Here is a 12,735-nt window from a genome sequence, read left to right as displayed (position 1 = left end):
TCGATGTGCAAAACTGATAGAGACATACCCCAAGCGACTTACAGCTGTAATCCCAGCAAAAGGTGGCGCTACAAAGTATTAACTTAAGGGGGCTGAATAATTTTGCACGCCCAATTTTTCAGTTTTTTATTTGTTAAAAAAGTTTGAAATATCCAATAAATTTCGTTCCACGTCATGATTGTGTCCCACTTGTTGTTGATTCTTCACAAAAAATTACAGTTTTATATCTTTATGTTTGAAGCCTGAAATGTGGCAAAAGGTTGCAAAGTTCAAGGGGGCCGAATACTTTCGCAAGGCACTGTAGATAGATAGATAGATAGATAGATAGATAGATAGATAGATAGATAGATAGATAGATAGATAGATAGATAGATAGATAGATAGATAGATAGATAGATAGATAGATAGATAGATAGATAGATAGATAGATAGATAGATAGATAGATAGATAGATAGATAGATAGATAGATAGATAGATAGATAGATAGATAGATAGATAGACTAACCTTCTGTCCCATCAGGCTCGGCCTGCTCTTCCCGTGGCTTTAGCTTGAATTTCATATTACCATAATGCATAACGGCACCGGTTAACTTGTAGATTCCTAACTTCTCCTCAGGAGTGAAGCCCAGGATATCAACAGCACTCTACAATTCCACATACAGAAAATAAATAAAGCTGGGTGCTGGAAATCTGACCCATGATTAATATTAGACCCATTTCTTGGTCTTCTTACATCTGTGGCCATCAGCTCCTCAGTGTCATCAATGCTCGCCACAGAAATCTCACCCTGACTGATGTACGGAAAGTCATACGGGTTCGTTGTGATCAACAGCATGTCTGAAATTGTAAACAAATACACAAATTTTATTCCAATAATGAATAGCAGACCTTTTTTTTCAGTAATTGACAGTTGTGATAACATTTTAATCGTTCTACACAAACATGGAAATGCCATTTCCTTCATGTGTACGCAGTAATGGCACGGTATAATTTTGGCTATGGACGGTTGCTTTCTCCACCATCATTCAGCGTTCCCGTCGTCTACTCACCGATCAGTTCCGGCTTTTTGTTAGACAGGATCTGGTAGAAGATGTGATAACTTCTCTCTGCCTGGAGCTGAAAGGTGACCCTGGACTTTTCCAACAGATCTGTAGTAAGAAAGAGGTTTGGATGCTACAGCTTTCCCACATGTTACTGTTTTCAAATCACTTACTATTTGTATATTGCTGCCAGACCAAGAGATACTTACACGTTTCGATATCTGCAGAAGCCAGTTTTCCAGTGGTGCCAAAGTGAATACGGATGAATTTGCCCTGTTTGATGACACAATACATCCACACATTAGTCATGAAAGCGGCCATGTGCTCCCAGAGTGGAGACACTCAAATTTAAAAGTGTTAGGACTGCAGATAAAACAGGGTGCCGTGTCGTGGCTCTGCAGCTTACACATGCGTTTGCAAATGCGTGTCAACTAAACGCCTGTTCTTTATTTATATCATGAGACAGGTCTACTTGGTTGGTGGCAGACTGGAGGGTGAGCACATCAGACTGGGGGCTGGCTTGCTTCCATGCACCTGTTTTAATCCTTTTCAACTTGTTTTTTCCGATACAGGGATGGAGACACTGGGCATACCTGCTGGTGTCTCATTTAAAGTCCCACATAGCCCACATTGTCTATGTAACAAGGGATGGAGGCACCTTGCCTACAGGCTGGTGCTTCATTTAAAGTCCCACCGTGCGATTTTCGTGTGTTTTTGGTGGATGCAGTCTAATTTGACCCCAGTTTTTTCACATACAGGGATGGAGACCATAGCATGACCTGCTTGTCTCATGAAAAGTCCCAAATATTTTATGAAATTAGGGATGGAGGCACTGTGCTATACAGGCAAATTGTCTTATATAAAGTCCCAATCTGTGTTTTACACTGCATCCACCAAGGGGTTGGAGGTGTATGCTTCTCAGCTGGTCGTTTTCAGTTTGTACCATCTTAAGAACATTGCTATTAGAGTTTTGAGATACTAGACCAGTCATGGATGGAGGTGAGTTGGGGGAAGTTTGGGCTGCTCCCTCTCACCTGCCTCCTATCCATCCATTAGCAGCCATGTGCTCCCAGAGTTGAGACACTCAAATTTAAAAGTGTTAGGACTGCAGATAAAACAGGGTGCCGTGTAGTGGCTCTGCATCTTACACATGCTTTTGCAAATGCGTGTCAACTAAATCCCTGTTCTTTATTTATATCATGAGACAGGTCTACTTGGTTGGTGGCAGACTGGAGGGTGAGCACATCAGACTGGGGGCTGGCTGGCTTCCATGCACCTCTTTTAATCCTTTTCAATTTGTTTTTTCCGATACAGGGATGGAGATGCTGGGCATACCTGCTGGTGTCTCACTTAAAGTCCCACATAGCCCACATTGTCTATGAAAGCAGCATATGTATCCCTCCCCCCAAAAAAACCCAATTTATACATTTCAGGTGGCAGAAGTGGGCCAAGGGCAATGATCGTTGGTATTCTAAGAGTGTTTAAGAGTTTGGAGACAACATTTCAGTTCTGTTACAAAATTAGGGTTCTCACAAGCATAAGATGGTCATCATCCAGTCTAGCAAAGCCCTAAACCATTCCCTCACCATATCTTAACAGAATCCAATACCTATCAATAACATTATTCTAACGTCTAACCAAAAAGCAACTCAGACGATACCCCAAACCATAACCCAGCTCGATCCTTAACCATGACCCCAACCCAGTCTCCAGCAATAACCCTTACCCCACTTCTAAACATAACCTAACCCAACCCCCCTAACCTAACTCAATGCCTCAATATAACTCAATGTAATGCCTAACCATAACCTTAGAAAAAAAGGGCCACCGCCTCCACCTATAACTGGCCTTCACAGCAAGGAGCACATGGAAGGGCACCGCATGTAAAAAAAAAAAACAAGGAAAATTCCGAGCTCAACTTTCCAGCCAAACTAACAAAATTAAGCTGTCTAACAATTGGTTAGACAGGTTAAGTTGGTTGGTTGCAGGCTGGCTGGCAAGTTGAGCTGTAAATGTTTCTTAGTTTTATTTTACATGTGTTGCCCTTTCATGTGCTCCTTACTGCAAATGCCAGTTATAGGTGGGGGGCAGTGGCCATTTGTTTGCACTGTTGGAATACTGGTGAGGGGACGCACTGAACAGCTTTGCTGTCATTGTGCTATATGCTGGGTGTCCAGCGCGCTTCTGTGCCTTTAAGGAGGGGTGGGCTATTTCCAGGCTCACCTGCCTTCTGCCTATCTATTACAATGCATGTGCTTCTACTATGGAGTTTCTAAAAAATGTATAGAGTTAGGACTGCAGATAATACTGGGGTGCCTTGTGACGGCTTCTGCAGCTTACGCCTGTATTTGGGAATGTGTGCAAGCTAAATCCCTGTTTTTAATGCAAATTGTTAGACAGGTTAACTCGGTTGAGCTGGGAATTTTCTTTGGTTTTGTTTTACTAACCATAACCTTACCCAAATTCCATACCCAACCCAACACCAAATTATAAGCCTAACCCAATTCAGTGCCTAGTCACATTTCAGAATTCTAGCCATAACCCTAAGTCAACCCCTAACCATAACCCTAACCAACCCAGCCACTAGCCACAACCTAGCCTAATCTGTAAGTTAACCATAACCCATAACACTATCATATCTTATGCCCTAACCATAGTTCCAACCCAACCTCTAGCCATAACCCTAAACCAGTCTCTATCCTTAACCTTAACCCTAACCCAATAAAAACTCTCACCACAACCCTTATCCAACCTTTAATTATAACCCTAACCCAACTCCTAAATATAACCCTAGCCCTAACTCCAAACCGCCTAACTATAACCCTAATCAACCCCTACCCATAGCCCTGACCAAACCCTAACTAAAACCATAACCTGAACCCAAAGCAACCCCTAACCATAGCCCTAACCCAATTCCTAACCATAACCTAAACTCAACCCCTAATTATAACCCTAACTCAAACTCTAACCTTAACCCAAACCAACCAATAATCCAAACCTAATTTGCAGACTAACCCTAGCCCTAATTTGTGAGTTAATGCTAACCGATAATTATAAACCTTTACGTTTTCCCTAATAAATGCAGTCTGATCCCTGGGGGTCATTAGGGATGATCAAACGGTTCGGGTCGACCATCGGTTCGACCCGAACATTGGCTGTTCGAAATTCGGCCGAATTCCGAACTTTTTGCGGTAAAAGTTCGGAATTCGGCAACCAGAACCGCCCAAAATGCAATGGGACAGGAACTGGACTTTAAAAGCCCGTGATTGGACCAGAAACATCAGTAAAAGCCAATTGAGGGGGTAGGAGAATGCTAGGAATGTGATTGGAGTGACTAGGGGGTCCAGAGGCCAATCAGTAGTGAATACGCCCCCCAGTATATAACATAGCCCCGCCAAATCTCTAGCACTGTAAAAGGGATATGGGAAAGGGATATGCAGTGTAGTTAGGGTACTATATACCACTATAGTTAGATTCAATAATCTAGTTTCTGTAGGGAAAGTGTTAAGTGTCAGGGTGACCGTAGTGTAGTTTAGGGTGAACTGACTCTGACTGCTATGCCAGGGTGACCAAACTCTTCCATGTCAGGGTGACCGCCAGAGAAAAAAGATCATTTGTCTTAGAATTGCAGTAGTGCAGGGATGGGGCTCCGCTCCTTTCACACCTGGGCGTTTTTGTTTCAGGCGTTTATTGGGCATTCTTTGGAGGCAGGCATAACATCTGAACTTCTGTATAGGGGTAGCTATATACACACACACACACACACATATATATATATATATATATATATATATATATATATATACATATATACATATATACACATACACACATATAGGTGTGAAAAAAGCGGGAACCCCATCCCTGCGCTACTGAAATTATGTCAGTAGCGCAGGGATGGGGTTCTGCTCCTTTCACACCTATATGTGTGTATGTATATATATATGTGTGTGTGTGTATATATACCCCTATACAGAAGTTCAGATGTCATGCCTGCCTCCAAAGACGCCCAAAAAATGCCCAATAAACGCCTGCAACAAAAACACGTGAAAGGAGCGGAACCCCATCCCTGTGCTACTAAAAATTCTAAGAAAAATTATCTTTTTTTTCTGGTTCTGGACATGCTACAGAGTTGAAACTTCACAGGTACACTTTTTAGACCCGGCAGACACTAAATCCAAAGAAATCTCTTTTTTTTTTTTTTCAATAATTTTTTCAATAATTGGCTCTCTATCAAAAATGACAATTTTTAAGAGCTTCTTTTTGTGTGATTAATAGTCCCTGGGGCATGACCCAGAACCCTAGGCACGTTTTAGGGGCATTTATTGGGTTTTAGGGCTTCAAAATGGTGTTTTTTGATTCAATGGGGTTCTGGTTTCCGGACCCGAACTTTCGGGAAGTTCGGGTGTTCTGGCCGAACCGAACTTTTCAAAAGTTCGATCATCCCTAGGGGTCATGAGCTAACTGAGGTGCTTACAAGTCATTGAGTTCTTCACACTACTGTGCACCCCCTTCCATTTGTATTCTGCCCATTTTCTGTATACTGAGATAACAAAACACACGGACATACTATAGGTGTGTGCAAACATCTGAAACATCTGAAGCTCATAGCTTGCCATTGAGGTAAGCCTTCCAGGGAAAGCAACCCAGAACACCGACCCAGAGCGTCAAAGCAAGATGAACATTTGCAGCTTCATATAAAGAAGACATGAAACTCACAAAACGGGATGAATTATCATTCCTGATAGTCTTAGCATTGCCGAAGGCCTCCAGCAGAGGGTTGGCCTGAAGGATTTGGTCCTCTAGAGTGCCCTACACAGAAAAAAAATAATTAGATTAGGGGAATAAGTCGTCTTTAAAAATGGGCCCATCTTCCATATTTAATTCACAGGGTGTTTGTCCGATCCTTTTAAAAAATGTTAGAAACCTGAATTTAGCATCAAATCCCACTGGAGTGCATGGGGGTTGGTTGCGAATCTTGAATACTAAATTCAGCATATTTTTAAGGCTAATATGACACAATTTAAAAGGGAGAGACAAGGCAGGTTATATCTTGAAATAATCATTACATTGTATTAATTGAGAGACAATAGGCGAAAAAAATTTGAGTGGCAGAAGACCAGAACACCGGAATAGGCTGCAAACTTTAAGGAACAAAGCAGAATTTACTTTACAGCGAACAATAAAAAAAGTCAAGAAGTGGAAACATTGTGTGGCACCTGTACAGTGCTGAAGCACTGTAATAGGCCAGGAGAGGTGGCTGGTAATAGTGCCAGGTATCACTTTTCTTGGTCCAGGTGACAAATAAAATGTAAGCCTTTAGCATCAGCCAACATCGTGTGACATTAACATGCCCCCTATCCTTGCCGGCTCTGTTTGCTCCAGGAAGGACGCGGGACGCCACGGACCTCCTATCAGCCTCTTGGAAAGCCATGTCTATGCGCTTTTACCTGCTTCGTTTGTAACTGATATTTTAAATAAAGCCTTTTATATTATTTACTGGATTACGCTATGTGTCTCCACCCTTCTATCCTTTTCAAACGCCATTGGTACCTAACCTTGCTGGGTGTCTGAATGAATCTTTGAGGATTATTTATCTGGGAGGTGATCCATGCCAGCCTGTGACCCTGGTTTCAGTGATATGCTTTACGTTCTTGGGGCCACTTCATTAGTTTGAATGGCCATGGATTTATGGTAAGCAGCCTCCTTACCCCTTTTGCACTTGGGTGTCCCCTCCTGTTTCCTGCTGCTTTTATGAGAGAAGGAATCTTTGGATCATCTTATGTTTGCTGGGACTTGTGCCAGAGGACAGATGCAGCATCAGACCAATGCTGCATCCACCTAGGTAAGTATAAATTCGGGGAAAACACCAAACCCATACTTCTCTTTTAATGACAATCCAGGTGACCAAGTTCAAAGGTCAGGCAGTGTAATATGCTGAATGAAGTTAAGAAAGATCTGCTGCTCCAGGTGAGATAAGTGAATCTGATGGAAACTCCACAGTGCTAGCCCCGGCTCGTCTCCGTGAACAATGTCAAGATAAGAAGAAATGGCCGCACATCGCTGGAGTTCCAAATGCATTTATTGGGATTTTCAATGTGGCATGACGCGTTTCACATCGTAAAACTGTGCTTAATCATGATTATAATGATTCAGCACAGTTGTACTGTGTGAAACGCGTCTACCTGGACTGGTTGGTATTTTGTCGTGCCACTTTGGAAAAACTCCAGAGGGGTGCAGCAATTTCTTCTTATCTTGACAGTGCAATTTGCTTACAAATATATTGTTCTGGAAAATGTAAGCATTAATCCATCAGAACTGCTCATTTTAAACCTGCTGGATCCAACGCTAACCCAAACACATCCCTAGTCTTTATCCATCAATCCTTAAATTTTGTTGTCAGTTTTGATGCAAACAGTAATTGGCAGACCTGTCATAAATGTGGTTCTATGGTAGGATCCATACATTGTATATACATTGTAAAACCTGTATACAGTACCTTCATCGCACCTGTGGATTCCTTCTTTTTCACGTCACCCACCGCTGCAATTGTTGCAAAGTACTGGATGACGCGTTTTGTATTAACCGTCTTCCCAGCACCGGATTCTCCACTGCCAAACAGAACAACATTGTATTAACCACTTAAGCCCCGGAGGATTTGGCTGCTAAACGACCAGGGGGTATTTTGCGATTCGGCACTGTGTGACTTTAATGGACAAGTGCGCGGTCGTGCGACGCTGTACCTAAACGAATTTGGCGTCCTTTTTTTCCCACAAACAGAGCTTTCTTTTGGCGGTATTTGATCACCTGTGCGATTTTTTGATCACGCGCTATAAACAAAAAAAGAGCGTAAATTTTGCAAAAATAGCAATATTTTTCCCTTTTTTTTATATGAAATTCCCCCAAAAAAAATGTAAAAATCAAAATTTTTTAACATTTTCGGCCAATTTGTTTTATGCTACCTATGTTTGGTAAAAAAAATCGCAAAAAGCGTATTTTGATTGGTTTGCGCAAAAGTTATTGCGTTTACTAACAAAGGGAAAGATTTTTGTCATTTTTGTTGTTTTTTTTTTAACGCGTAATGGCGGCGATCTGCGATGTTTTTTGCGGTACTGCGACATTGCGGCGGACAGATCGGACCCTTGACTGACATTTTTGACACTTTTGGGGTTACCAGTGACATTTCTACAGTAATCAGTGCTATATATATGCACTGTTACTGTAAAAATACACTGGTAGTGAAGGGGTTAACTTTATTTGAGAGGGAGGGGCTGTGTGTGTCCCTAGGGGCGTGATTCTAACTGTGATTGGCTGTGGCTTCAACTGTATGCAGAGTGATCAACGGATCTACATAGTAGATCCATATGATCATCTCTCATACAGAGGGGAGAATGACAGGCAGCTTGTTTACACAAGCTGCCTGACTTTCTCCCTCTCCCCCGCCGATCGCAGAGTGGCCGGCGGACATCGGGTCCGCCGGTCACACGCGCGGGGGGGGTCCGTGACCACGCGAGAGTGGGAGCGCGCCTCCGGCGGCGCGCGCTCGCTCCCTAGACCCTCACAAGCTAGTGACGTAGCCCTACGTCACTTTGCCTGTGAGGGGCTGACCGCCGATGTAGATAGTCGTGCGGCGGTCGGCAAGTGGTTAAGGTATAGAGAAAACCTACAGCTTTACCTATTCATGACCAGGGCTATCCTTTGTGACCACTGTTCATCTGCCAGAAGGCTTTAGATATTGTTTATAAAATGAACATTTTCTACTTAATAATTAGTAAATTACAGAATTAGTGAAAGGTTATGATAATCTTATATTATACTTAATAAGTAATAGATACGCACGTGATGAGGATAGACTGGTTCTCACGATCTGGAGGACAAAATAGAAGGACAGATCTGTTATAATGTAACAATATTATTCCATCAGAGATATCTATATAATGTAACAACACATCAGACATATCTATATAATGTAACCATACATCAGACATATATATATAATGTAACAATACATTAGAGATATCTATATAATGTAATAACACATCAGACATACAGCATCTCACAAAAGTGAGTACACCTCTCACATTTCTGTAAATATTTTATTCTATCTTTTCATGTGACAACACTGAAGAAATGACACTTTGCTACAATGTAAAGTAGTGAGTGTACAGCTTGTATAACAGTGTAAATTTGCTGTCCCCTCAAAATAACTCAACACACAGCCATTAATGTCTAAACCACTGTTTGCAGGCTTTCTTGTGCATCATCTTTAGAAGAGGCTTCCTTCTGGAATGATAGCCATGCAGAACAATTTGATGCAGTGTGCGGCGTATGGTCTGAGCACTGACAGGCTGACCCCCCACCCCTTCAACCTCTGCAGCAATGTTCCCTACTCTTCTAAATACGAAAACAAAAAGTTTTGGCTAAACCTATATGTCAACAGTCACTCACTTCACTTTTGCTTTTATGAGTTCCCGGGACTGCACATCTGCTCCTCCCATTATAAGGGGTTCTCCCCATCCCTGTACTGAGATCCCGGGTCTGTACACCAGCTGTGCCCATTATGTGGGGTTTCCACCATCCCTGTACTGGGCTCCTGGGTCTGTACACCTACTGTGCCCATTATTCGGAGTTCTCCCCATCCCTGTGCTGCGTTCATGGGTCTTTACACCTGCTGTGCCCATTATGAGGGGTTAATTTTGTTTATTGAAAAATCTTACAAACAACAACTTATATACAATAAAACCATAATAAATAAATTAATAAATAACATATTTACAAAATAATTAAATATAACTATACAAAACCAAAAACCAAACAAGAACATAATAAATAAACCGAATAGCGCACAGCATAAACCCTACGAGAGAGCCGGACTAAGGAACATCACCGTCACCATGCATGTAGCCTTTTATCAAAAATATATTTTATCTGAAAATCTAGGGGAGTGAAGCAAGGACAGAAAGAAAAGCCGCACACCCCGAGATCAACAGGCAGCAGCTACAGAGTCCTGATATTCCTCCACGCCTTTATCCAGGCCTCCTGCTGCCACCTGTCTTTCTCAAGACCCCGAATCTTCCCAACCTCACCCAGAATGTTCTGCACCACCACCTCAACAGGGAGGATTTTACTCCGTAAGGATACCTGGCACCGTGCACTCCACGTGAAATAACGGACTACTACACTAACTAAAAAAAGTGTTTCCAAATCATAATCCCGGCGAGTCTGGAATGCCCCATACACCCACTCTGCATAACTCATATGGGGGAGGAAGGGTACACTCAGAGCCCTCCCTACCCTCTTGTACACCTCTATATTAAAAGGGCACTGAAGCAAAAAATGATCCATGGACTCCACCGCACCTCCACACTCTACTCTCGGGCAGCCACGATCACTCACAGAGAGAAACTTCAGGTTGCCCTTCACATATAGTTTTCCATGGAAAGCGAGCCAAGCCTGATCCCTAAACTTCATTGGGATTCTCTCCAAATTAATCAAACGCAAACCCTCCCCCAAAACTAGGCTTGGGCAATCCCTTAAGGCCAGTGGTTCGCAAAAAGCAGAGCTCATGATCCGCTTCTCAAGAAGTTTCCTTGGAAGAGATCTGATCTCCCCTGCCGTTACTTGCCACTGCCGAAGTATTTTCAAACACGGGGTAACATAAGTCGGGAGCTTATCATGCTTGACCCTCAGGCTTTTCACTGGCCCACCATTTTCCCAGTTTCGCAGAAAGGGCCTAAACCAGGACTGGAAAATACCAACCCACCCAGGCGGTCTCTCTGCCAACATGTTACCAAGGTTGTACTTTACAAACATCAGAGAGAAAAAGACTACAGGGTTGATCATTCCTAGACCACCCTCCCGCCTAGGAAGATAAGTCACACTCCTTTTGACAAGGTTTATTCTGTTTCCCCATAACAGCTGGAAGAAACAACTATAGATCCTGGTATAGAGAGACACTGGCAAAATGCAGACAAAACTGACATACAGAAAAATTGGAATCAGGTAACCTTTGATCAGATCAACCTTTTCCCTTAAGGAAAACCGCCAACTTTTCCAGCTCGCCACCTTGGCATTGGCATTCTCCAGCCTGCTCACCCAATTTGCATGACCATAGTCACCTGGGCCAAATTCAATGCCTAGAACTCTAATTTTTTGTTGGGGCTCCGGGAAGTCATCCGGGAGAACAAAGCTCTCACCTTCCACGCCCATCCAGAAAGCTTCACACTTGTCCTGGTTGACCTTTGAACCTGATGCTTCCGCATACTGCCTTGTCACTGAGACCACCTCCTGCGCTTCCCCAGTCCCAGAGACAAAAACAGAAACGTCATCAGCATAAGCCACAACCTTCAAAGGAGGCTCACCAGCGATGCCCAAAGGTACCCCACACAATGGTCCACTCTCTAGCCTTCTAATGAAGGGGTCGATTGCAAACGCATATAGCAGAGGACTCAAAGGACACCCCTGACGCACACCTGAGCCAACCACAAAGGGCTGCCCAACCCAACCATTAACCAGAGGAAAGCTTTCAGCCCCTTTGTACAAAATCTTGAGCCAATCAATGAAACCCCCCTCCAGGCCATACTTGCCAAGAAGGAGCCATAGGTACTCATGATTAACCCTATCAAAGGCCTTAGCCTGATCCAATGTCAGCAGATATTTACCCCAACCAGCAGCCCTACAACGCTCCAAGGCCTCCCGGACAGCTAACACAGCTGAGAAAGTGCTTCTACCCTGGATTGCGCAGTGCTGGTGATGGGATAACAAATCGCCTGCCACTGATGATAATCGCCAGAAAAAAATCTTTGCCAGTATCTTTCTATCGACATTAAGAAGGCTAATGGGGCGCCAATTCTCAATCATCGAAGGATCTTTGCCCTTTGACAGAAGAACCACTGCAGATTGCCTCATGGAAGGAGGGAGAGAACCCTCATGCAAACAGCCATTAAAAACCTCCGCAAGGTGTGAAGCCAGGATCTTCTTAAAACATTTATAAAATTCGGCTGTCAAACCATCTGGCCCTGGCGTTTTCCTGATGGCTAGTTTATCAATAGCCTGGATCACCTCATCTGCAGTGATTTCATCTGTCAAATTCATCAAAGGAACAATATTTTCCAGACCTGGCGTAGAGTCCAAAAAACTCAACATCCCTGTCCGATCAAGGTTCTTTCCTCCCAGGAGATCAGCATAGTATGACCTGACGACCTCCAGGATCCCTGACCTAGACTTCGTCAGAGAGCCCGTACTGTCCTTCAGGCCATTGACCGTCTTAACTGCTACGCTCTGTTTACAATTCTGGTAAGGGTCAGGCGAATGGTATTTCCCATAGTCCCTTTCCTGAACCAAAGAGGCGTGCCGGTCATATTGATGGGTCCTCAGGAGGAGCTTCACCTCAGAGATCGCCCCAGAATCTCCTCCATTCGATACAAGGCGGTCAAGTTTCCTCCGCAAACGCTGGTAGGTGATATACTTATCTTGCTGTCTCTTTCTCCCTATGGCCTTGAAAAGCCTAACAGTCCGCTGTTTTATAAGCTCCCACCATTCTGACTTACTGTTGCAAAAGTCTAGGATAGTTACCTGTGCCTGAAAAAATTCCTCAAAGGATTGTCTTACTTCCTCGTCATCCAGGAGGGCCGAATTCAATCTCCAGATACCCCTCCCCCTAGGTGGCACGCCTGAGGCATTCAGAGTCAAATA

General features: G+C 43.4%; 1 protein-coding gene across 1 annotated transcript in view; it reads right to left on the bottom strand.

Moving 5' to 3' along the window:
* Positions 1-12,735, bottom strand: part of LOC309567091 (myosin-3) — a 76,948-nt gene that overhangs the window by 50,922 nt on the left and 13,291 nt on the right. Inside the window, exons 4-10 of the mRNA XM_082272415.1 lie at positions 8,881-8,908; positions 7,541-7,652; positions 5,761-5,853; positions 1,251-1,314; positions 1,051-1,149; positions 735-838; positions 507-645 (exon numbers count right to left, since the gene is read on the bottom strand). Coding sequence (XP_082128541.1) covers positions 507-645; positions 735-838; positions 1,051-1,149; positions 1,251-1,314; positions 5,761-5,853; positions 7,541-7,652; positions 8,881-8,908 — 639 coding nt within the window. The remainder of the gene's footprint in view (positions 1-506; positions 646-734; positions 839-1,050; positions 1,150-1,250; positions 1,315-5,760; positions 5,854-7,540; positions 7,653-8,880; positions 8,909-12,735) is intronic.

This window comes from Pelophylax lessonae (assembly GCF_965119305.1).
Source record: "Pelophylax lessonae genome assembly, chromosome: 11".
NCBI lineage: Eukaryota > Metazoa > Chordata > Amphibia > Anura > Ranidae > Pelophylax > Pelophylax lessonae.
This window is presented reverse-complemented; position numbering and strand designations above follow the sequence as displayed.